General features: G+C 39.0%; 1 protein-coding gene across 2 annotated transcripts in view; it reads left to right on the plus strand.

Annotated features, from left to right (window-relative positions):
* Positions 1-27,691, plus strand: part of gabra3 (gamma-aminobutyric acid type A receptor subunit alpha3) — a 127,393-nt gene extending 99,702 nt beyond the window's left edge. The window contains exons 6-11 of one of the 2 annotated variants that reach the window (XM_026181152.1): positions 4,827-4,909; positions 5,703-5,846; positions 7,990-8,142; positions 10,504-10,709; positions 20,974-21,012; positions 21,158-27,691. In XM_026181152.1, the coding sequence (XP_026036937.1) occupies positions 4,827-4,909; positions 5,703-5,846; positions 7,990-8,142; positions 10,504-10,709; positions 20,974-21,012; positions 21,158-21,466 (934 nt within the window). In that variant the 3' untranslated portion in view covers positions 21,467-27,691. The remainder of the gene's footprint in view (positions 1-4,826; positions 4,910-5,702; positions 5,847-7,989; positions 8,143-10,503; positions 10,710-20,973; positions 21,013-21,157) is intronic. The other variant, XM_026181153.1, reaches the window with a different exon arrangement.
* The last annotated feature ends 24 nt before the right edge of the window (positions 27,692-27,715 follow it).

Below are 27,715 nucleotides of genomic sequence, written 5' to 3' on the forward strand. Positions count from 1 at the left end.
GATGATGAAAAAGTTGCATGATTAAGTATGATAATCCTTGGCATCCTTGATAATCCTTAGAGGCCCAAAAGCATTTTTGGAACCAGCTTAGTTGTATTATGGAGCTAAAATAAACACCAGCAAATAAAACTCATTTATAGGAATTCTGTATTTCCCATTGCAATGCTTTTGGGGGGGGGGGGGGTATGGCATACTTTAATATTATTAACACTATTATACATTAGAGACCTTAATATTATTACATTATATAATATTAGCATTAAAACCATAGTTCCGCAGTGTGCTATTTGTCCTCCCATCATCCCCAAATGGTTGCAGCACATGGCTACCCCTCCTTCCTGTTAAAAGGGAGTTTTTCCTTCCCACTGTCGCCAATTGCACGTTCAAATGTGGTTATTTGATCGTTGGGGTTTTCTCTACATTATTAAAGGGTCTTAACTTAAGAATGTAAAGCACCCTGAGGCGATGGAATGGAAATGAACTGAATAGTTCAAGTAAAAATAGTGTTATTACATAAATCCAAATGTTGTTAACCATCTTTACTGCCTGAATAAAGAAAATAAACACTTACTTCATGCAAATTTACAACTGCATCCCCCTCTATCATTGCAGAGTTGAGCCAAAAAAGTAAAAACACTAAGATCTGGAATTCTAATGTGTGAGCAGTCGGCGAGAGAGATTAACTGTTTTGAACCGCTAAAATGCATGTAGGTGAAAATCTGCGCGCTCAATGTACAGCATCAATAATGTCATGTCTTATATAAAATTCTGTCAAATATATTGATATCTTGCCAAGCCCTAATGAAAAACTGCAAAGTATTCTTTAGACCATCCCTACTTTTACTGACTCTATCATAAAACTCATATCATAAACTTAATATGGAATGTATTTTTGAAAGCACTGGCAAAGAACTTTCTCAATTTTAGGGCTACCTTTCATCTATCTTAAGCTTTGGGTGATTAGTTGAAGGGGATCTGCATGAAAATATTGCTGTGTTATTAGAGGTACTGGAAAACACTCCCAAGGAGAGACTGATACCTTAAATTTCCACATACTGCACAGGTATTAGGCTTTAGAATATAAATCTGTCTCACGGGAAGTTTAGTGCACAGTGCGTCACCATAGCGCCCCGCTTTGATTGACATTCCTCACTAAACAACTGCTTAAATCCATTTAATCAGCACGTCTACAGGATCTGAACTGACAAATGCTATGAAGGCCTCGGCTCTGCAGGATTGCATCATTATTTCTGAATTTAGAGAGCTGGTATTGTCTGCCAGCGCTGCTGCGGTTATTTTTTGTGAAAGCATTTGTCACTCATTTACAGTTCACCTCATTTTAACTCAACCTCCTTGCTTCTTCTTCGGCATTTCTCTGTCCCTCACTAATATTAATTTGTGAGAAGACTCGGGTGTACTTTTTAAAGAGAGAGAGGTTTATGCAGGTTTATATTTGTCATTAAAAGCTGTTTCAAGAATTTATTGTATGCGAATGTATCATTTACTAAGTGGACTTAACAGCTTAGAGACCACCAAAAACAAATACAACTGTACAGCCGTACTTGGGGATTTACAATGCCAGAAAGCCCTTTCAACACGGCCAAAGCTGAGAAGTAATGCTTCACTTAACACGCTGCTATGTGACTATAAAAGCAACACAATACAAAAGCAATGCTGCTAAGACACAAGTTTTTGTCTTGTCTTTAAACATTTGGTATATTTAGCATATAAAAAACTAAATAAATAGATTGTTTTATATGATCTATAGCTTGCTAGTAGCATGACTCCTGTGTCTCCCCCCCCCCCCCCCCCCCCCTTTTCCAGAGTGAAATACATTTTTACTTTAACAAAAGAATTGTATTTAACTAAAGAAAGACTTCAGTGATGGCAGTGGGTGTGATCCACATGAACAAATAAAGACAGGCATCAAACAAATATAAAAACTGGTATCTGTGAAGGCAAGTGTTGTATTATTGTACACAGTGAATACACTGCAAAGCAGCTAAGCAGTGTGAGGATTAAAAGTCTGAAGACATGGTTCTCTGCTGGAAGAGGGTGGACTGATCACTCTACCTTGAAGCAGCAGGTTGATCAGTGGATCAGTGCAGCTATAGAGGTCTGTTGTGGTGAAAACAGCCACAAGGCATAGCTGTTGATTTTCTGGGCAGCAACTGTTCAGACCCTCCCTTATGGCCACAACCAGTCAGTAGCGAGCAAAACAAAAGGACCGACACAATGAGCTTTTCCTGAAGGATGTCTGGGTTCACTCTAAGAAGGGAGTTCAGGAGGGAGAAGATTCCGATGAGGTTCTGGGACACACTTGGGAAATTTTTACTCCCTGGTGGTTTGGAAGCTTTCTGATATCCGAAACACACATATGCACACATACACAAGAAGTGGAGGAGGTGGTGGGGTTCTGCTTAGACTGCTGCCCCCACAGTCCTGGATTAGAAAATAGTTGGGTGGTACCCATCATGTCTCACATTGTTCAAAAGAGCACAGTGGTAGCAGTCGCCTCATTAATTCTTTGCTTTGTCTTCCTTTATTATTGTTCTAGTCTGGCTGTTCTTGCATATGCCTGCAAATGTTTCAAGCCCTTCAAGAAATTAAGAATTTCTGTGGGGGCAGATCAAAACGATGCTTTCCAAATGAAGCTTTCTACTCAAATTATACTAATATTTTAGTAACATGTTTTAACAGCTATTCAGTCGATTGTCATTCACTTTGCACATCAATATTTACTTTGTAATAACGATCACTTAACTTGCACCAGTCATCAGATCCAATTTCAAATTGCCCAGTGCTTTGGTTTATGAACAGTGCTGCATTTCCTGTCACCCGTCATCAGCAGTACTTTAATAAATTAATACTGGAAGGAGTAATACTGTTAAATTAAATTTGAGTAATCAGTCACTGTCAATCAGTTAAGTGTTTTTGTTTGATTTGATAAGTCTCGGGTTATGAAACAGAGCATAAGTGATGGGTGAAATAATACTTTTTTATAATATATATACATTTTATTTTTTTTGTCCGGTTGCACATATAAGTGTGGCCAATTCTTTCTGTATATATTTAATTATCATATGATTTTAAATATATACATATATTTTAATATATATATGCTAAAACTAAAATTAGGCATGAGAGGTTTAATAAGGCTTTGAAAGTATAATAAGCTAGGTCTATTTAAATACATTAAAGTGGAATATATTATTTTAGAGAAAATGCCAGAACAAATTGTAAGGCAAGAGGAAGGGTTAAGAGAAGAAAGGCAGAAATGTCGGTTCAGACAAGAATTCCATTCAGCGGCTTGAAGGCAGCAAAGAAACATTAAGCAAAATACATTTAACTTAATTTTTAGACGCAATCACACTGTAATGTTAGACAACCCTACCAAAAAACTACTAGTACTAATTTTATTTTTGCAATTTTATTATTTTCGTTAATTTTTTTCTCTCTATCATATATTGGAACATGTGGTCCATTTCACCTGATTACAATCCTGAGTCTGAAATGTAAACACCTCTAGAATATAAAAAATACCATTTACTAGGTTACTAAGGGTGGCTAAGGAGAAGTGGCTGACAGAAAAAGGAACCTTTTTTTAGAGGTTTCAATGTGTGTTCATATGGTTCTGTAAACGTTGCCAAAGTTTATCAGACTTCACCTCCCCAAAAAACACCAGCATGTCTGCATTGTCATTGTGAGTACCATAAATTGCTGACACATGCTGTGTAAGGTACCTCTATGCCCAAGCGCTTCTTTGCAAGGCTGATGATATAGTTGTAAGCTCTGTATGAAGACAGCTTGCCTTTTTGTCTTTAATCAAAACCATTCTGTCTTCTTGTAGCCTTTGTTTCTGTCAGAGTATAAGTACAGCGCGTGAATGTTGATTTTAAGTGCCGTGTGATGCAAAAGATTCTCACATTTATGTTGTAAAGCATTAGCTTGTGTAGATAGTGAGCCACTTATCAGTAATGAGGCAGCAACAGAGAGCACAGAAGCGAGTTAGAGGCAAAAACAGGCTTGGCATTGTTGTAAATACAACACAATGAGCTAATTGGAAACAGAAAGTTTGTCTGTGGAGGCAGCCTGCGATGTTACACATTTTAAGGCTGTGGCTACAAATAAACTTGTGGGACTTTCTGCAACATTAAACAGTGAGACCAAAAGAATCTACCCAATAAAAACCCAGTTTTCAATGGATGTACAGGGTAAATATGGTATAATTGAGTTTAAATAACCCAGTTTGGGGGGTTTATGTGTGAGTTAGTGCACCAAAGGATGGCATTTAATTAATTGCTGTGTTGTTTGAACTCGGCAAATGTAGCCCCGATGTTGATTAAACATGTATGAGTGAGATAACGTGCACAATTTCTCTGTTTACTTGCAGAGTGCCTTTTGTGGCCTGGCCATTTGACCAACTGAAACAAATTTGGGTGCTCTCTGGAGATTTAGTCCATGTCTGCCTTCTAATTACCACTGACAGGGTGGTGATGCAAAGGAGGAGAGAGAGAGAGGATATAATCTGTTCTCCTTCAGTTTTTATTCACACGTACACAAATCCCTGGTTTTGAAATAAACTCAGAGATTAAAGCATTATTTGGTCTACATTTGGATTTGTGGGAAAGCCAATTTTGATGCACGATAAAGCAATTTGCATAAGACCTTCCCAACATGTCTCACATATCTCTATGAAAATGCTCCAAATTATGTTTCTGCAGAAATATTTGACATCATTATGCATCATCATTTGTTTATAATGACCTGTTCAACCATCCTGCAGACTGAACAGTGATGCATTTTCTTTCCCTCTGCCCCCACAGGTTGACCATTCATGCCGAGTGCCCCATGCACCTGGAGGATTTCCCGATGGATGCACACGCCTGTCCTCTGAAGTTTGGAAGTTGTAAGTCAGTCCAGATGGTCAAAACAAAAGTGTTTTATATAAGATCAGACATCTGAAACAGTGGGGATGGTTCTCTGCAGGTGTTAGGAACCTTTTCCTGAACTATAAAAAAAGAAGAAAAACAAAACAAAGGCTAAAACTACACTGCAGTATGATGTTTGGTAATATAACAAAAGCAGTTAAGAGAAAATTTTATTAATAAAGATCTTCTCCCTCTTTGGGCTGCACCCTTTAGGCATCGCCACAGCGACAGTTAATGTGCTTAAATTACTTTCAGTATGCTCATAGTGCGGGGCATGTAACCATCCATACACAAGCATAGGCTATTTACTGTTTCAAACACAGCATTAGATATAGTTTGATGTGTTAGCATCAATGCTTATATCTCTCAACATAAAATGATGCTGATAGGTAGAGCATTCATTTTGGATACATTTAGTTAAAAAAGTGGCAATGGAGGAAAAGTCAGTGATCCCCTGAAGCGTGAGGATTAAATCTCAGGGTGGTGAACACAGTAAAAGGAATTTTTTTGTGAAACCTGATATCATTATCGGCCGCAGGTCTATCAGCCCGATCAATACTGGATGGACGCTGCGTATTATCATGAATGACTTACTGGAATTTAGGAAAAATGTCTTTTAGATCCTGAAGTCAGCAGTTAACTTTTTGCCAAAGCAAATGCTGATAATCCTACAATGTGCAGAGGTAGGAGAAAAACAGAAAATATTGCACCCATATTTTGAGCTCTCACCTATGCTGTCTGTTTTTTGGGGGCTGTCTTCTGTTTGCTCAGATGCTTACACAAATAATGAGGTGATCTACCTGTGGACCCAGGGTGACGAGAGGTCTGTCGCTGTGGCAGAGGACGGCTCCAGGCTGAACCAATATGACTTACTGGGACATGTTATTGGCAAAGAAACCATCAGTTCCAGCACAGGTATGCCATTCTGGGTACAGACAGCAGCATACAATACACTGTAAGGGAAATCAGAGTTTGTCTGGAACAGGCAAAAAGTTGATTTTGAGTACTCAAAAGTGATCGAATTCTCACTTTTGAAAGATAAACTGCATATAATCTATTCCACTGAGATATAGTGGCTCTTGTGTAATTTGTCTTCCTAATTAATAAACAGTCTGCAGTTTCTCAACAGTTTCTGTCAGTTTAAATTCATCTTGCATTGTTTGGCTCCATCGAGAAAATGATGACTGAAACTATTCAGCATATTTACCAAGATAATATGAAGACGTTTGCCAGAGGTGAAAGTTTCTTTTTGGTTTTTTTCACTTTCCTTTGGGGTTCAGCCAAGAGTCAACTATGATAACCATCGTCTAGCCCTTTCTTTTGATTGCATATTCATTTGATCTTAAAATCTTATCTTCAAAACTGTTGCAGAATCCTTTTTATCTGTCACACAAAAATAAATGTTTTTGTTATTTCCCCATTGGAGGGCTTAAAGCTTATGTTAGCAATTTAATATAAAGGGATGAAATAGCACGGTGAGGGCAGGGTACTCACATATGCTGAAAATATTTACAGCAGCAGCATCTCACTGGTAATAGATCATTTGAGTTCAAACACCTTCAAGAATGTGCTGCATTTTTATTATACTTATCAGTCACTATCATGTACCGCTAACATCAATCAGCAGCTTTAGTTAATGGTGTAATAGGACTAGATAAAGTACCAAAGAGCTTGTAATGGTAAAGCTAAAAATAAAAAGTTGCTTTAGTGGGGCATTTGGAAATCACAAGAGTAAAACAGCTTACCAGCGAGCCACGCTGCTCTCAGTTTTGAGAGATTTAACCTTTGCATTCAAGCTGTTTGCTTGTGAAACTTTCAAGAGGTGAGCCACAGAGTCGCTGATATCTGTCAGACTTCAGTTGTCTTTGGAGACTAAAGCACCAAGAATCCACTTTGTTAGATGGCACTCCTGTTTTCCAAGAAATAAAAGTGTGTGTGTGTATGTGTGTGTCTCCTTTAAATAACTGCACCTGTTTAACTCTACAGAGGATGCGTTCCTTGAGAGTATCTTTATTGTTTGTGCTGTTTGGTGGGTTGAATGTAAGTCAGGAGAATTGCAGCGATGGAAGAAGACCAACAGAAGTCTGACAAGTACCAAAGATTCATGATAGAGTCAGTGCGATTTCTTTCATAAACCACTTCAGCTTATGGCGGTTGGAAAAGCTCATTTCCTTAGACTTTAAACCTAATGGACTATAGTGATCTAGGGGGATGGGAGGATTTGAGCCCGTTCAGCTCTGGTTTGATTCTCCTCAGAAAAAAACAAAACCAAAAAAACACCTCAGGGATGGAAATCTGTTTTTCGTCCTATCTTCGTAACACAGATTGCAAACATGGCACTGAGAGCTGGCAGTTGGAGAAGATGTGAGTTTATCCATTTGCTAGTATAATTGACATATTTATATGAACAGCAAAAAACATCCCAAAGAACATGTAAATGTGCACTTAAAAGAATGTGACACTTTGTATATGTCTTATTAATGACATCAATGTGATGTCATCTGCCAGTCTGTTTGTTTACAGTCTTTATTATTTAGTTATTATTATACTTTTTTGTCTCTTACGGTTAAAAACTCTTGCTGTAAGTAAAAGATGGACATAGCTTCTCATCTGAGCCAATGCAAGTTACTTAAACTTACATTCTTACTATCAGCCAGCAGGTGGCGACTCCTGTTGTTCCAAAATCAAATCATGTTGTATAGAAACCTTTGAGAATGCAGTCCTTCAGCTCATTAGGACCTAGCATTCTCAGCTTGAGGCATTAAGGCCAAACTAGCCAATGGGTGTTGACACAGTGGCTATGTCCATCTTTTATATACAGTCTGTAGCTTAAGGTTTGGAAGTGTGCATCAACATCTTTGGAATATTTTAAGCATCTAAGCATTTTCTGTCTCAATACTGCTCACGTCTTGTCACATGCACGTTAATGTTCAAACATTAATGCATCAATTTTCAAATATTTTTCCTTGTGTTGCTCTGAGCGAGGAACAAGTATATTAATAATCATGACCCTGTCTGTGTCTCTCCATCTTTTTCTGTTTGTCTCTTTTCCCCTCAGGCGAATATGTAGTGATGACAACATATTTCCATTTGAAAAGGAAAATTGGCTATTTTGTGATTCAAACCTACCTTCCGTGCATCATGACTGTCATACTGTCTCAGGTCTCCTTCTGGCTAAACAGAGAATCCGTTCCGGCGCGCACAGTATTCGGTGAGTGCTATCTCGTGTTTTAAATCCAGCTCAAATAAATGCATTAAATGATTCATTGAAGAAGCTAGTTAATCAGAGGGCTATTAAATGATGAGGTAACAGAAATGCACTGTCTAAGGACTTGGCAAACAAGTAAACGGTTTGAAAAGGTTTGAGCATGAAAGTTCTCTTTTTTTAGCTTTAGTTAGCTTAGTACATTCAGGTGCACAGGAGCACTGAAAATAATTTATTTTATCAGTTCTGACTTTATTCTGCTGTTAATACAGAGAACATAAAACAAGATTTAAAGCATTTACATGTCATATTTTTCCTTTATTTTTCATAACAATTCCTCTTTAATATAGAGACATTTCCCAGTTGCCATCGCGACAATTGACTGTGTTTTCTCCCTTTAAGCCATGAATAATAATAGATTCAATTTGTCCATCGAACTTGATTCATGCTAAGAACATTGCGTCAGATGTGATCAACTCAAAGGTACTCAAATAAGGAATGTAATTTTCCTTCTCCTGCAGTTGTTGTTATTGCGCTGCATAATCAATATGAGTAGTCTTATGTAATTCTAAACATGGTTAGCATTTTTGCATTTAGACAGGTACATGCAGAAGCATATATTGCGCAAAAGATTTTAAAAATGTATGCAAGGCAAAGCGTTGCTGAGAAGATAAAAACTGTTCCAGCTCCCTTTGTGCAGTCTGAATAACCATATCTCCTTCACTTCTGCACAAATACACCCACTATTAGATTTTTCTTACACAGTCGTCTAAGAATCACTTCAGCCCCATAAGAGGTTGAATTTTTAGGGGACAATTTCCTTCACATTATGATAGTAATTTTAATCAGTGCCGTTTTCTCAGTGGACAGTTTCAAGCTGTGTTGGTTTTAGTTTTCTCGCCATCATGCTTACAGTCCCTTGGTTTATGAGAGCATGTGGCTGTCATTACCTGCGTAATCTAATTTATTTTTTTTGTTTTTGCATCCTCAGTCACCTTCCAAGTTATATTTCTAGTTAAGACTCGATACTTTTTGATTTATACCTGCATTTTATATAAGAGCATTACTCACTGTTACCGCAAGCACCGGATGTCCTCGTCTCTGACACCAGTTAATTGCTGTTGTAATGAGGACTGCTTTTTGTACAGATGAATATTCTAATTTTATGTAAATGGTGGAACAAAGTCAAGATTAGAAATGCATTACCTGCAAATCAATCAGCCCATGAATAGCCATGTATCACTCTTTTGTTGCAGCCTTTTTAAGCCTCCTTTGTATCCGTCTTTTATCAGATGAGAAAGGTTGGAACAGATAAAGCGATGCGCTTCGATGGGCGAACATTGTCCGAGCTGCCTTTCATTTCCATTCGCCCTGACTGTAAAGGCCAGGTTGTGAAATGATCTGCGAAATTTAGAAAGTTTTAAGACATCGTTTTCGCCTTAATTAATTTTAGCAGATGTAGATCTGCTGCTCATTTTTCAAAAGTGGTGTCATTTAGCGATTTACCTTTGCACGCAATCCTGCAGCTTAGACAGGTTGTGCTTTATGTATGCAGGTCAATAGCATGTCTCTTTGTTTGTGTATAAGCTAAAGGAAACTTTCAATATTTTCATTCGTTGTACTGTAGATAAGTCTAGTAAGAAAATACATTCATCAGACTGGTTTGAACAGAAGAACATAGCCTGAAAAATCCTCCGTAGTGGGTCATTACAGAGATTCTACATTCTCATTGTTTGAACTTGCAAGACTGACCCAGTGTACTTTGAATGTTTATGCACCACTGAGTTGTGTCATCTGTATGAGGCTAGACTTTTTGATTTCATACAGTAGATTATGTAAAGCTCTGCAATGCAGGGAACTACACCATCATTTTTAGTTTATAACTTACACCTAATACCAAACCCAGGAAAGTGAATCTATATTAGGTTTAAAGAGACAGTACGCATTAACATTTCTTTTTCTAGCCATAATCCAGACTATTGTTATGTTGCAGTGCAGCTTTCTTTTCTCTTAAATCTCTAAAGAGATGTTGGTCAGTATAAAGTGAGAGTTTAGTGCCAGGATAGCAAAACCCAAACAAACCATGACTGAGTTGTAAGTAACTTTCTTTTAAAGGGACAGTTCACTGCCACATTGTTATTTATCCAATTTTTGAAGAGAATTTCCCAGTGACTGAAGACATTGGTAGAAAATTTCCTTCTCTTGAATGCACAGGAACTACATGGCACTTGCTTACGCTTAATATAAAGCACCTTGAGGCGACTGTTGTTGTGATTGGCGCTATATAAATAAAATTGAATTGAATTACCGCAAATGTTTAATTTCAGAAATAATGAAATATCTGCTGATCTTTTATTTTCTCCTCAGGTGTCACCACTGTCCTAACCATGACTACCTTGAGCATCAGTGCTAGAAACTCCCTTCCTAAAGTGGCCTATGCCACCGCCATGGACTGGTTCATGGCTGTGTGCTATGCCTTTGTCTTCTCTGCCTTGATTGAGTTTGCCACAGTCAACTACTTCACCAAGCGCAGCTGGGCATGGGATGGGAAAAAAGAGGGCATGGAAATAAGGGTGAGTGATTCTCATTTGCAACAGTTTCATGTAATCAAAAAAAAAATGATGGATGTGTGACGCCTGCTCTTTCGATTCATCGCAGCGCACCAACATTAACTATCACCAATATGTGAGGACAAAAACAGAATGAAAGGCAGCTAGTTCAGGGGAAAGGCTCACGCAACTTTTCTTTGCTTACTAAATTCAAAATTAATCCAAAAAAAAGAAGTTGCTAAAAATGTCACTTGATTCTGGAGGAGTGATGAGGGGAAATTGCAGTTTGGAAACACATAGAAAGTATCCTTAATGCAGCATGGAGTACTTTGTAAAGCCTGTAAAGAGACCTTTTATTTATTCATTGCCAAATGGAACAGAGACAGTGGGGCGGAACAGTGAGAGCAAAAACAGAGGTAAACTCCTAGAGACGCTGGCCCTGATTTATGATGGCAGCATATGTTCAACTCTCATCCTAAAGTCAATGCAGCCTTATTCTCCCCAGAAAAGATGGTGCATTTACATCTATATAGTATATTGTTTAAAATGAATCACGTGATATTGAAGATAAATCACATCTTGTACATTATCAATAGCCAAACAAAGAAAATAAAATAAAAAGATCTCCGTGCCTGAGCCTATTTAATGGTTTATATTGAGGGAACAACCAGATATGTATCCAAAGAAGTTGTTGTTCAAAGAGAAAAAAAAAACACCTAAATCAAGCCACATGTTTCTCATGACAGCTTCAGCCTTTAAATGCAATATGATCTGTATGATTACCTTACTGGAAAGATCATTCCGTCTGTAATCACGACAGCTTGAAAAGTTTTCAATGAATTCTGATCAAACTTTTTTGTAGTGTAGAGCACGAGCCATTAAAAAGTGTCTTAGATCCACCACGGTCTTCATGGTCACCCTCGTGATTTATTGGTCGAAGAGTGACAAAAAGCCTTATAACTTAAAACGTATGGCAAGCGTTGTGTTTGCTGTCAACATATAGAAAGATTTAAAATATCATGTCACATTTGACCTCTGACCTCTTCTTTAACTCAATGATTTGAAGGTCAAAGTGATAATAACTGATTGATAATAATTGAAATAATAATAATGGTGATAAAATAAGGCCAGACCTTCATAAAATGACCTTTATGTGCTTAAAATTTCACAGCCTTTGTTTGTATTGGAAGATTTAGGAAATGCTGCCAGTATATGGAGGTTCTAAATATTAACACTATAGTTTGCATCTAAATGTCATGTCACATTTGACCTCTGACCTCACTTTTACATCTGCCTTTTTTTGAAGTTATTTGTCGTATGTTTAAAGTATTGTCAAAATCTGCTCAGTTAGTTAAAAATATATACAGTAGTATAATATTATATAATAATATAATAATTATATCCAATTATTTACAAATCCATACCTATTATCTATTACCTACTCCCACATAAAATACTCTGCTGTTCCCTTAAAAGTTAATCCTGCCCAGGGCGAGCCTCTCTGGTGGACTTTTCATGTGTTTGTAAATGATAGCATTAAATCAAAAACAATTGTAGGCACACAGATGTAGTGAAATGAAAGAAACTAAGTCAGATTAAAAACTTACATTAAATATCAAAATAGTCTTCTTTTCTTTTAACATCAATCTCACCAGGCACTAAATACCAGTTTAAAATCAGGCTGTGTCATTTACTGTTATGATATAAGATTCTCATGTTATTTAGCTCTTTTACAAAAGCCTTAGATAGACATATGTAAAAATGCTCCTAGAAAGTCAAAAGCAAAAGACTTTAGCATGTACTGAACATCACCTTTATTTCTCTTAACTTACATAGTGAGTCACTGACATTGGAACCATGGAGAGATTCTTGGAGGAGCATTTTGCATGTCAGCCAGTTACAACAACAACAACAACAATCTTTATTTATAGAGCACATTAAAAGCCCGGGGCATGCCAAAGTGCTTTACATGAAACAATAAAACAATAAAATGATTTACACTAAAACATCAGAATCATATAGGTGTGGGATTATGTTCACAGGTAAAAACCACTAATAGGAACAGTCAATAGCACACAGCTGTAGCAAAGAGAACTGTACCATCATACACAGTGATAGAGGACATAGGCAACGCAACAATAAAATAATAAAATAATTAAGACTATAACGTCAGAGTCATATAAGTGTGAGATTATGTTCACAGGTAAAAACCACTAATAAGAATAAACTATAGCACAGAGCTATAGCAGAGTAAAGCTGTAAAGCTGAACCATCAAACACAGTGATGGAAAACATTGACAGCACAGGACAACGCAAAACAACCAGACACATTAGAACATTAGAACAACACACTAGAAGCAAGGCGAGAAATTAACTGGTAGGAAAAGCAAGTTCAAACAGATATGTTTTAAGCCGTGATTTAAAAGATTGAATAGAATCAGACGCCCGGATGCCAATCGGGAGACTGTTCCACAGCTCAGGTGCAGCTAGAGCGAACGCTCGATCACCTCTAGACTTCAAGCGAGTTAGAACTATAGACTGCATATAAAACACTGACGTAGCTTCCAGGTCTGAAAAGTGAAAGTGCTAAAGTCGCTCAGGTTTGGATTCTTTCTTGTGGCCAGCAGGAGGCAACTTCTCTGGATGCAAGAAGAAGTCTCTCTTTGGGGAAATGACCCTACTGCTCACTTAAACTTTGACTTCACTAAACACTTTTCTGCAGTCCCCAGCCATGAGAGCTATAGTTTCAAGTCTTACTGAATGTGCATGATATTCTTTTTACAGCTTTCTGTCCTCATTAGACTCAAAAAGGAGCAAAAGGCTGGGTATGCTTTGGGGTGATCAGTCAGACTTTTCCTGTTTTTGTCAAAAAAACAAAAAAACAAAACAGGGTCTTGGTGGCTACACCCATCTTTTATATAAAGTCAAAAGTCAAAGTCAAAGTCAACTTTATTTGTCGATTCTGCCACATGTACAGGACATACAGAGAATAGAAATTGCGTTACTCTCAATCCCTGGATAAATAGCAAATGAACATTTAAATACAGTCTATGATCAGAGTGAGTTCATCTAAAAAAGGGGGGGCTGCATGAAGAAGTAGCTTAAGTTCAATAAGGACAGACCTGGTACATAGAACTGAACATTAGAACAATAAAAACAAAGCACACCAGCATAAAAAGACTAATATAAGTTAGTAATTGTGCAGCTAAAATGAGTTTACCTGATATATGTATAACACAGTCCATTTCAAACTGAGAAAAGGAGTATTAACTGTGGCTTATAAGCAAAGCTATATTAAAAGGACAGCCTTCTGGGGTGCTTGGAAAAACATATAAGACTCATATAAGAAACATTATGAAGCTGTGCCAGTGGTAAATAGTGGCAGTGCTATTACTGTATTGCTGTGAGCGCATAAAAACACAGCCACAGACACAACATAAAGGGAAAGTTATTTCTTCTGTGACAGACAGTGCCACGAATCTATTTTCTGCTACCATTGTACAAACTGTTTGACACAATCAGTACAGCCTTTTCCCGCTTTTTCTATAGTTTGACATTTGGTCCTCGGAGCGATTGGCAGAAATGCATATTGCTGCCACAGAACTTTTCAGTTGGTGGGGATAATTTGCTGCGTTACACTGCTGCAGAGAGGAGGTTTTTTTCTCTTTTCTTTTTCTTTTTTTTCCCCGCCCCTCCTCTTTGATGGCTCGTCTTAATGGCAACAGCCTGGACTGGGTTCTCAGGGACTGTGCTGAGCATGCAGTTGTCATGATAGATAAAATAGAATGGGGTCACAGAGGGAGACGTGACACTCCTAACACACTGCCTGCTAGAACGAGCTACTGGAATCCAAAGCAATCAGGCACTGCATATATTTCCCTTTTTTGTTTTAGCAAATTTAGAAAAATGACTGTTAATGAGCACGAGCTACATAAGCAAAACCTCTTCTTCAGGAGAGAAGTTTTAGCTAGTAAGTCTTTTTTAAAAATCTAGCCCCGCAGCCATCAGAGCTAGGGTTTCAGCCACCACTCCTACCGGAACCAAATGATGACTTCATCACCCTTAGGCTGCTTTCTTTTTTTAGGTCTCAGATATGATCCACAGATGAGTGTGTGCGCACTAATTTACTTTACTGGTTATGGAGCATCGATGTAGTTTTCCTTTGCTTTTATTCGACCATTTTCTGTGACAGGCAATCTGCCTAATTAGCTCTCCCCTCTCCGGCTGAAGGTGAGGTTATTACAGAAATTAGCCGGTGGGGAGTTTGGTTGGAAAAGCCTGCATATTCTCAGCACTCTGTGACACATGATTGGACACTGCTATGTTGGATATCATGTGCTGTTTTATCAGCAGAGGCAGAAGCACTGGCTGTGGGTTGCACTGGCTGTGGGTTGCTCTGCTGCGGCCAAGGGGTGATCGCGGTTTCGTGTGTGCGTGTGTGTGCGCATGTGTGTGTCTACGCACCTGCAGTACATAATAACTTCATCAACATTTTACCAGAATAATTCATTATCTCTTATTAGCACAAGCACTTGCATGTCAGTAGAATGTATTCTGGAAGTTTTGATGCACTCAGGTGGAAAGAACAAAGGTGAGTTGACATTTCTGGAGGCCAGGGGTGCACTTTTGTACTTTTTCAGTCCCAATAATGATAGAGATACTTGGGTGTTAAGCTGTGTTCCTCACTGCAAGGAGGATACTTGGAAGCATTCTTTTGTACAAGTTTTTTGATGTAGCAAGCATGAAATACCACTAAATTGCTGACCCCTTGTTGTTGGCGTTTTCCATGCGATGCTATATTAACAAATGTAATAGGCCGCCTACACACTAGACCCTACAGGAACTGCTCTCCTAAAGAAACCCATGTCATGAAGCTCCTGGTGCACCATTTTTGTGCTGATGTTAATGCCAGAGTTAGCAGACTGTTGGTGGCTTTCACACCCTATGCACCTCAGCACATGGCAGCCCCACTCTGTAAATTTACGTTGCCCGAGTTCATCCAGTTCTCAAGATTCTCACAGCTGTTTGTGGAATAGCTTGCAACTTTTACGAACTGACTTGTTGCCATCATGGCACCCTATTACAGTGCCACACTTGAAATCAGTGAACTCTTTAGAGTGACTCATTCTTTAACAAATGTTTGTAAAGGCAGACCGCATGGCTAGGTGTTTGATTTCATAGATCTGTGGCAAAAGGACAGAAAACACCTGAATTCAAATGTTAGAATCCTTTTTTTCCATATAGTGTACATTAACACATCCTTAAGTGAAATCAGAAAGGTCTATTTCATGTTTATATATAATATCATAAGTAAATGACATAATTATTAAGAGAGGCCACCCATGCAACTAGCAAGTTCCTCCAAATTTTGATAGTGCAAGTGCCTCTACCTAAATACACACTTAAATGCTCACGTCAAAACGTGTCCACAGGAACACAAACAGGGACATCGTGGCTCCCTATAGACAGTCTGCACACTCACATACCCACATGCTCACATACTTGGGGCTATTTATTACGCCAACACTTCAGCTCCAGTCTTAGAGAGGGACAGACTGTCACAAGGTTCAGTTACACGCACACATGCACACACTGAGCTCCAAACAGCAGGACACAGCAAGGCACAATTACCCCCAGGACACTTAAACACACTCATCAAGAAATTCTGATGCAACAATTTTCAGAAGTTACAAAGACAAGGTCAATAGATGCATTGTATTCATGGAGTATTTTTGCCTGCAGCTATTGAAATGACTTTGAATAGTACACAGGAATCTGTGGCTGCTAGTGAATTATGTGCTCTGTTACATAAGGTTCATAAAAACATGCATACAGCCCAGTGCTACATACTGTTCCCCCAATAATTAGACCATATAAATTATTACCTACAAGGACAATGGAACAGCAAAAAAGAAGAGAAAATTTGCTACATTACTGTGCAGATAGCATCCATAGTCTAAAAGACTGAACAGTTTGGGATGGTATTATTAGAGCTTAGAGGTGTAAGTGCAGAACATTCACTGATCAGTATGAAAATTGGTTTTAGAAGTTTGGTACACAGCCTTCATAATGTACAGCAAGTTAAATTGAGACGGCCAAACACTTTTAGTACTCACTGAAAGTTTCACTATAAACAGACATAAACTGACCTCTAATTTAGCGACCATAAAATTGCAATTTATGTTTTCTAAATACAGGCTAATAACCACTTTCATTCAGGCTTTCTTCTCCAGACTGGTGGAGAACTCTAAACATAATATTTCTGTTGATTAAAAATGCTCTTAAAGGCAGCACCGCAGGAACATTTGAGAGTTTTCTCAAGTTAGCCATTCAAGTTAACTCAGGGGAAGGCAAACAGGCGGTTAGCAACTACAGAATCCTTTGTTAGCACCCACCTGTCATTCAAAGCGGCTACATACTTATTAATTTGAAGCTCCCTCTCCAAACATACATACCGTAGGCCTCTTATACAATTTCCGTGAAGATACTATAGTGGCCAGAATGGTAGCATCTGTTAGCATCTGTTAGCTGTTGAGGACAAAAATATAGCATCTGTTAGGTATCAACTCTAAAAATATACTGTCTGCTAGCAATCAAAGCTAAAACAATAGCGCCTGACAGGTACAGTGGCAAAAGGTATAGCGGTCATTAGCTATCGAGGCTAAAATTGAGTGTCTGTTAGCTATCGAGGCCAAAACTGATTTTTGTAGCAGGCTGTGAAAACACAGGAGTCTGTGTGGACTTGCGTTTGGAGCCAGTCTCAAGTGGCCATTATAGGAAATCAAGTTGTGGTTTGGCTTCATTTCTCAGGACTGGTGTTTGCCACTTCGGATACACATATTCATCAGCCAAGTCATTCTACTGTCGGACATGACACTCACCACTGGCAGTGACTGATGGCTATCTGCTGTGTTCCATCCATTTTGCAGTCGATCCAGTTTCACAAATTTTATGATTGAATTTCTGCTCTTTAAAGATGCGTGACGGGTAGCCATATTGAGCTATATTGTTACTACAATTGATGTATCCCTGATGCGTGATATTGTAGTAATTTGCCTTTCCTGCTGACAGAAACCTCCAATAGAGCAGCTCATTCTGTGTTAGAATTAGGGTTGCCAACTCCCTGAAAAATAAATAAGGGACACCTCGTGGCCAGGGCCGGGCGACCCAGTTGTCTTCACCCTTCCCAGTGTGGTGAATTTTCTAGCTCTTTTTTTGTGTGTGAAATTATTTTTTTAACCATTTGACTTGAAGTTGATTTAAGTAGATGCATATTCTATTCTTTGTGATATGAACACATGTGAAACAAATGATCATTTAGCCATTTATTTTTAGCTCAAAATGACAACATTAACACAGTAAAACAGGCCTCTTTCTTAAACAGAAGCCTGTCATGCTTAACTTTTGAGAATATAAGTAAATCTTTCTTTAAAAGCACTCTGTCCTGCTTAACTTAAAATAATAGAAAACAATAGAAAGAAAAATATTCTTGTAACAGTGCACATTTAGTGCATTTAGTACAATTGGCTTCAGCTGAGGTATTATTTCAGCTTTTGTAATGCTAATCAGCTGCTCCTGTTTGTAAACCCGCTTGTTCCCATGATTACGCATCATAACTCATCATCATTATTCATCTATGTATTACTTTTATGTATTAGTCATCAATTTGTTGTAATCATCTATCCTTGCAGTTGTTTATTACACAAAATAAATTATATTATCACACTTCTGGCCACATAGCGCTGATATTCACTGCACATGCCCATATTAACTTTTTCCAGCCAGGTGTTTTCCTTTTCCCATTCTTCCCTTTCTCTGAGGGGAACAAACATTGCTGCTCTAATGCTGGGCTCACACTGTGCGATTTTTGGCCCATTTTGAGACGATTTTTGAGTATTCGGACCGATTTTGGCCTTCATCGTGCGTCGTGTAGTATACGTGGGGTAAAGAGAAGTGATTAACACCTCACGACCAGCTCCCGATCATCAATCGCTCGTGAGGGTCTCACCACAGGGGCTCACACTGCTCACGCGCCAACGTAAACGTTGGTGAAAAAGACGGAGCAGCACGGCTGTGCAGCGTGTGATCTGGACACAAGCGATGGAGGCACAACTTGTAGAACTTTGGAAAGCTCATCCGAGCCTTTTCGATGTGGCATCACAAAATTATCACGACCACAACAACCGTGAAAATAGTTGGATCTACACTGCTGCTCAATCACAGCTGCCTGATCAATGTTTTTCATTAGCAATTTAGCAAAGTTGATGGTGGTGGTGGTGTGTCTGTGTGAGTGAAAGACAGAGCGAGCGACAGATTTTCTGTTATAACCTTCATGTTATGGACGCACAGTGTGAGCACTCAGGTCGCATCAGAGCATCGGGCGGTATAGTGTGAGAGTACATCGTGACATACGAACTTCTAACCCCTGCGAGTCAATCGTGCAGTTTGAGCAGGAGCTGAATAACGTGACTGAAAAAATCGCACAGTGTTTGCCCAGCTTTAGGTGTACTGTCGTCCGAGACTTGCACCGCAGTGTCGGCGTTTGTTCCCCTGTTGGCCATGCTTCTTGTTGTGGTCATCTGTTGTCTTCCGGTATTTTCTCCGTAAGCGACCTTTCCTCGACCAATGAGATGAGCGGTAATCTGAATTGTCATACTCGAATTGTCATAAGTGTGCTGTCAGCTCATTGGTCACAAAGCAGGAGAGGGGCTGGGAATTATGTTTTCAAACAAAGCGTTAATTCCATAAACATTTATAGACTACTTTTGATTCTCACTGTATTACGGGACAAAGTGCGTCCCTTATTAGCTCAATACGGGACGTGTACTTTTGTTTCGAAATACGGGACGATTCCGTATTTTAAGGGACGGTTGGCAACCCTAGTTAGAATCAATATCATTGAAAGGTACCTGGTTATCTGGGAGCAAGAGTGTGACTCTTCTGTCTTTCTTTCTTTTTCTGTTCAAATTGACTTAAGATAGCAGGTGCTTCAAGCACCGGTTTAAAGCAATCAACTGCCTGCAAGTTTGTTAGCTCTCCTCAAGGTTGAAGGATCATACTCATCCTGTTGCCCTGCTCACTCAAGGAAACACACTTATGACAGTAAATATATTTCCTCCTCAATCCTGCTGCCTCCAGTACAAAGTAAAAAAAAAACAAACAAGCAAAACCTACTGGCAGACATTAAAAAGGACTCCCTGTGAGATTTACACGCACTCGAGACACTGAACATAGCCACGGCACATGTCTTGTCACGTGTAAAACCATTGCTGTGCCTCCATTCGTGAGTATATGTGAACACTGAGCATAAAGACCAAACAAAATATTTGGTGATGAGCTGTGCGCTGTAAGAGATTCACCGTGAAGCACTTTGGGGTAGAGGGGACATTAGTTATGCTAATTAAAAAGATGGAGAGAAGCAAAAAGGAAGGAAAATTAAATGAAGCTAAAAAAAAAAAAGTGGAGCAAAAATTAAAACTGGGCTCAAAGCAAAAGTGAAAAGGGGGAGCTGTGAAAGTGAAAATCTGTTACAAGACACGCACTGAATTAGTTTCTTAAAGTGGCCACAGTGGGGATGAATGGTGTGAAGGAAATTACCACAGTACAGACTCGCACACTGGATGCCACACAGGAAACTAAAACTCTGCCTGGTAATCAATCTTAGTGTCCTACTTGCTCTCCCACATCTACTGTGTGCGCTGTACTGTTCTTCGCTAGGCTGACAGGATCCTCTAGTGATGCAAGTTTAGCTATTTGAGCCAGTACCAATTTAGCAAATAAAATTCTGGCTCCCTGTGCGACTTCAATATGAAAGACAGTCTAATGATTTCCCTCTAGTAGAACTAAGACGGCAGTCTCTCCAGCCAGCTTTATCACACAGAGCCTTTGTCGTGTTTGTTGTATCGCAATCTGTTTGCCTGCAGAGGTCTGGCTGCTCTCATTGATACAGTTTGTCAGACATGTTTTCAGGCGCTGTTATTTTGCTTTTCCTTCTAATCCTGCTCTGTGCTGCTACTGCTACTGCTAGCAGTATCAGACGCCAGTCCAGCCTGGTTCTGCAATGATGCAAATCAGAACTGTTCCTATTCCCATACTTTTAATTTCATCATGATTTTCTTTTTTTCGATCTTGGTCCTTTACGTTCTGCAATCCAGATTTGTATGATGCAGATTTGATTTGACGGTATGTTCAAAAGTAGTTCCAGCTAGATACTGATGAATACAGTATGTAAGTTGGGTAATTTTAATATAATTGGTAAACTTTTTTTCTTTTCTACTTTTCTTTTCAGGAACCGTTTCAGGCTAACATGGCCAGGATTAAAGATATGGTTAGGCTTTTGTTTTGTTCTTGTGTGTGTCGTGTCTCGTGGTGTTGCTTCTATTTCCTCTTTATGAGTTCAAATGGAAGTATGGTTGAGTCTGGTGCCCCCCCCTTCCTAACGACCTTTGCTTTACTTCCTTCTTCCTTTTCAGAGAAGAGAATCTGCGACTTTGTCCAAAAAGGCGAACAACACCTTCAACATTGTCGGAACCACCTACGCCATCAACGTAGCTAAAGATCAAGGTTTAACGACCATTTCCAAGAGCGCGGGAGCATCGGCGAAGCATCCCTATATGCCTGACCCCTACATAGAGGCCAAGAAATCCTACAACCGCGTCAGCAAAGTGGACAAGATATCACGCATCATTTTCCCAATTTTGTTCTTCATCTTCAACTTGGGTTACTGGGCCACATATGTCAACAGAAAGCCCGCTATCATGAAGGCAAACAACCTAAACTGAGTCTGACCAAATGCTCGGCTTGATTGGGTTTGGTTTCGGTGTGCCAAGTCCATTACATCTTTTTTTGTGCGTGTGTACGTGTGTGCGCGCATGTTTTGTGTGTCTGTTTTTTCTTAGGCATCTGATATTTTGCACGTCCGTATAGATCGAAGGCAAATTTGACCATACAGTAGATTCACATAGAGTAGTGGACCGTGGAGGAAGCACATTGTCACGTCAGTCTGTGTTTGTGCAGCATTTCTTTTTAGTTTCGTCCCCTCCACACTTAGCTCTGGCCCTGTTCTCTGTTGTGAGTAACCCGGTGATCTTTGCTGTACCTTTGACGGCTTGCTGTTTTGTAGAGTAGTCAAATTGCATTTTCCACCAAATTTGGACATGTTTGCGCTTTTCTTATGATAAGTCAGGGCAAGCATGCGTTCAACGTTCTCGTTGTAGCTCATTACCAATAATAAGACTGTCACGTGCATTGAGTTGAGATATGCATGCAGACATGCACACGAACACATGCATCAGAAGACACCAAGAGAGCCATTTGCTGGTCGCTTTACTGTTATTCTGTTAGCTGGGGGCAGCCTGTGTAGGTCCATAGGAACATCGTTAATAATCGTCAGTGTCTGACCTTCAGCTTGCGGTGAAGTTCAACAGTCCCAATACAGTATTATCTGCAACTGCTTTCGCGTCTCATTGGGCTGCCTGTACATTTTCTAGTTCAGTGGCTCTTTGAGGTTTAATTGGCTATGTCCTACGACAGAGAAGCTACGTGCCTTGGTAAATACACACATCACGAAGCAAAAAAGGCTTTGACATGCTTACACTTGCATTTCCACACATATAGACGACGGTCTGTGTGTTTACATTACATACAAACATTTACAAACTGGCATCCATGCTCTGCAGTGTAGTGCAGTATGGGATGTGCATCACGCACCGCGCCGGGGGAGATGGGTATAAAGTGTAAATGTTTCCCATGAGTGCCGAAGGCTAACAGACCTTTCAGCACTAGTGAAAAGCTGAAGCAAAGATATTAAAGGATATATCATAGTCCGTGTGCCATTTATGTTTTGACATCTCTGTGAGCTGAGCAGTCATTACAAACTACCGCCATTACCTCAGACTGAAGTCGAATTCACACATTATTTTTTTTCGCCGTTCAAATGCAAATAACGTGACACGTTTCACAAATTAAATCATAGCAGACACTCGCCCTTTAAGTAAACTGTGAGCAGGCACCTTGAAACCTTTTTTTTTATTGTTTTTGTTTTTCACCCTTATTTTGTTTCCATCGGTCACCGTAGCCACACTCATGCACAAGCGTTTTGATTCGTGCTGTATTTTTTGCCCTTTTATACTTTATCGTGTAAAGTCGGTCGGTGTTGATTTGATTGTCTCCATATACTGTGTTTTGTAGTAAAAGTCGAGTCACAGTCATGCAGCATTTCTGAACACATTTCGGAGACACTGCCATCGCTGGCGACAGTTGCATTGCAAAATTCATAATAATAAAACAACAACAAATTGTTCTGATCGCGCCAAAGAGCCACTAACGATGGAGCGATGATCGCTCGTGCATTGAATTTGTCTCTGATTTGTTTAGCGGTGTCTGTATTCCTGTGACACTCTGTGTTATGTGTGCTAAGCATTTATGCAGGTGTAACTCTAAAGCCATTTCTGTTGCTTTTTATGCTAAGCAAACTGTTTTTCATCATGTTAAATACCTGCTCTGACAACCACTGTACTCGATACTCTTTCATACATTAAGCTTACCATTTTCAGTGGTAAGCTTAGGACAGTGAGTGAACCGTGTTGTGGCACCTGTAAAGGTTTGTTAATACAAACCACGTAGAAGTGTTCAGTCATAGCTTAATGCATGGTGAAGTCTGTACACGTTTTTTCATCTTTGGCCTCAAATATTGGTGTTTGTCACTAAGGAAATAGGGCTTGGTATCAATGTGTTGTACTTCATCCCAGTTACTCATAACCTCTCATAACCCAGCATCTGTATAAACACGCATAATTCCAACTATTTGTGCATACTAATGCAATGTTTATGCTTTACAGCTGGTACAGAGTTTTGGGAGTGTTTTTACCCTTATTTGGTCACACACGCACAGTTCGCACATACTGAACTGGCTCTGCAGTCATCTTAAATAATGTTAAGCCAGTTCATACATGAAGATACAGGACAACAACAATACAATAGAAAATTTTGTTCCATGATTGAAAGAATTAAGTTAAGTACATCGAACAAGTTGTGAATTTAACCGACATATAACATGATGAAAACAAGCTATTCTTATCAAATAATGTGTATAATTTAACACAAGATGTATTATTATAATTTTTAAAAACTGATATATAATCAAATGAAGAACAAATGAGATATTTACATTTTTATTATTATAAAATGTAATCAGTGGCTATTTGTAGAGCACTGACTCTTTTAGCCATTACGATAAATCAGTGCGTCTAATTTCAAGCCATATGTATGTGGACATACACACAAAGCTAGACCCTATCTCTCTCTTCCACATGCAGCTAAATTGCAACAGCATGTGCATTTCTTTGTAAACCTTATACAGACATTAGAAACACAGTGGCTATAATGGCAAAATAAGGCGTGATACTAACCTCTGCACTGAAATCGAGGAATAGAAATTCATTTCATTTCATCGGGCAAATTAAATGTATAATAACAAACAGGGTGAAGCACGTCGCTGTGTCTTAATGATACGTATTACCTCTAAATATTTCTGAACACCACACATCATCCCGGCGCGGTATAGCTTTTTTTAATCCGATACATTTCATTGATTTATACACTTTTCAATGAAAACACCCTGTTTCCTCTTCTTTATTTCTTCTTTTTTTTTAGAATTTAGTCTCAAACAAAATGATCCATTTTACACATCCACTGAGGGTTTATAAACCCTGCTGGCTGCTGCTAAACAGCATTAATGTTTGTGTATGACTCTTCTGGGTAGTGGGATAAATGTACTGTAGGTACGTACTTCTAAGCAGAAACAGTCACTTTACTTAATATGCCCAAAGACCCTTGTCATGTCAGGATCTGGTATAATGTGATAACCAAAGATCAATTTGCTTTGTGATTTCATGTGTACTACAGCATTCATAAACTCATGTCTAACCCCATTCACAACATGAAATTAGTGTGACTGCCAAGCTGTACTGACTGTACTGATCAAGTTAAATATTTACAGAATAACATACTTCTCTACACCTCTTCAATTATAAAAAAAATTTAAATCCGCATATGTTGTGTGTTTGTGACTAGCAAACAAGGGTAAAACACTTCCGGAGCTATAAGACCATGACCACTTCACTCTGCCGCTAAACTACAGCGTAATCATCGTCATCCAGTCTGCTTGGAAAGACCATAGCAGCCAACACATGTCATAGTGCAGAAATAAGAATCTGAGCAGTTTTTAAAACTAGAAATTGTAAGAAAAAACTGTGTTTTGAAGAGTCTGCATGTACACCTGTGGTAATTGTTTTATTTCGTTTTGATTGATTGATTGATTTGAACATTCCTGGGATGATTTCGATGAGCAGGACTCCACTGTACTGTTGCCATTTAGGCTCTGCTATGATTGTGTTAGTCACGTGGTAAATCCTTTTCTCACAGGGCCAGAGTTAACTTCAGCAGAAACATGTCATCCATATGAGATAGAGTATATTAAGACTATATTACTATATTAATATATTTATGCTATTCAGTACAGCATTAAATATTCTATGTTTTATACGACGTAACCTCAACAGCATTTATGCAAAACTCCTGATGCGTAGAAAGCTGTAGATAAAATAGGCAAACTAAACAAATGATTCAACTAAATGGCAACAATTCTAATTGCGCAGAATAATTGCTCAGAATAGTACTAAGTTGTGAATTTGTAGATATTGTGAAATTAATTCCGATAGTTTTTGTGAATATTGATATGTCATGTCATTTATTTTTACATTTGATAAGTACTGCTGTCTTACATTGAGCTCTGTAACACTACGTGTTATGGTATTATAAAGATGTACAGTAGAGATAATACTCATCGAGCTATTAACACGATCCGTACCTTGTGTGCACTTTTCAAACCTAACTGTGAATAAGCAGCTGTCTGCAAGCAGAGTCGTACACACTGTGTTCTCTCTCCAGCAATTTCACTGCATGTCTCTACGCATTGAGAGATCAAAGACTTCCTCTACAAAGACAGCTCCGGGAACTTTGTGGACTTTGTGTTTTCGTTAGGAAGTGGTCTCTATATGCTCAGTGACTGGACTCTGTGTTGCCCTCTGTCATTCGTGTGCTTACTGTATGGGATATAGCAAATGGAAATGAGGATTAAAAGGACCGTGTATTTTGTCTTGGAGTTAAAAGGCCCTTCTTGGTGACATCCGAGCCTCAAAGGTGCACGCTTTCAACACGCTGGACTCACCTGATGCTCCTTTAGAGGCTCATTTGACGACTATTGTTGTTTAACCCTTTGTGTGTTTGTCTGTGCTGTGCATGCGGGTCCTTTTTGTTTGTGGTTGATTAGGGGAAAATTCAGTTACAGCCTGAAGACATCCTACAGGGAACAAACATATTGCACACATTCAAGTCAAAGCACAGTCACCTAAAATTTATTATATTTCACAACATTTATAGCCACTGTAGATTACACACAAATCAGACAAAACAGCAAGGGCACAACATCTGGCTTAAAGTGTATGCTGACGATTTTAATATATGTCATGATAAATAGTCTATATTTAATGTTGTACCTCATTTATATGGTTATTTAACATGTGCTGCCTGCTATTAATGAATTGTCCAAATTAACAGATGCAGTGTTATTCCCATACATTTTAATGGTCAGGATTTATGAAATTACAGTTTTCTATTACACACAAAAAACTGTTGGTAGATGTACACACACTGGAGGTTACCTGTAAAACTTGATTTAATGCTGCACATTGGCCAGAAGGCACATGAGCCAGACATTACATTACACACATTACGTTACAAAGTAAAAAAAAAAAATGCAACCCTCGAGAGCCTTTCACTTTGAGTAAACTGCCAAAAACTGCCAGACGGCTTTTAGAGGGGAGGGAGGCATCAGTGTTACAAAGAGTAACTGCAACTGAAGTGACAGCAGAGAATTAAAAATGAAGTAAAATCTGCACAGCACAAGAGTTTTGATGATGAACATTTGATGAACACTAGCTTGTGTTTTTGACAAAGGCAGCTGTGCTGTTGTCCACAGACTTTGAAAGTTGTTGCTGTCTGGCTGGAGTCCAGTTCTGACTGCCCTGTAGGTGCCTTCAACTGCACAGGAACGGCGTCATGTGTAAAACTACAACCTTTAAATTTAGCTACAACCGCACGCCTGAGAAAATTAGACCACCACCCCGCCCACGACATAGACACAAAAGGTTGTTTTCATGCTTGTGCAATGATAAATGAAGTTACTCATTAACACTAAAAGGATATTGTGCGCGCTATCTCTTAGCCCGTAAAGTGCTTTGTTTTTCTTTGTTTTATTGTCTGCGCGCCTGTTTTGTTCATCTCCCAGAGCTCAAACGTGGAAAAAGGCTTTGACTACAGCAACACTAAAGACCTGTTCACACTCAGTGGAGTGAACACCATCTTCCACTGGGATAACCACTCCGTTTGCTAAAATGAGAGTCCCGACACACATCTCGGAACAACGTGATGACACACAAATGTTTTGTGAACCCAGTGGAATTAGCAGGACACTGAGTAAAGCATCAAAGATAAGTTTTATTTTCACTTCACCAGTGACCTGACATCACACAAAGGATGCTTTTCTTTCAGTAAGATGCCAAGTTGCATAGATCGCACATGCCATCAGTAAATTTATTGTATAATTTATGCAAACTGGAGACCAGTTACTATGGTAAGCCAGTAGATGATGACACCTAACTTGCTAATAGGGCTAATGCGCTTCTTTTTGTGACGTGAAGTTGGTTTGATGAAGGATGGAACTCACTGATGTAAAAAGAGAAGAAAGAAAAAAAATGGGTTGCTGTGGTAAAGGACGCTCATCTCTAATTACTTGTGAAGCAAAGCTGTTAGGCATAAGCTCTTTTATTTTAACCTTTCACCTTTCTATTACACAGGGTTTGTGTGGGGCTGCTGACAAGCTGTCTCCATCCTTTTGTCCGGGAATCGCTGTTCTTTACAGTAAATAAAGTTAAAGTGCTTTCATGCTTCTGCTAGTGTGACTGAGTGTT

Source organism: Astatotilapia calliptera, chromosome 10 (assembly GCF_900246225.1).
Source record: "Astatotilapia calliptera chromosome 10, fAstCal1.2, whole genome shotgun sequence".
NCBI classification, from domain to species: domain Eukaryota; kingdom Metazoa; phylum Chordata; class Actinopteri; order Cichliformes; family Cichlidae; genus Astatotilapia; species Astatotilapia calliptera.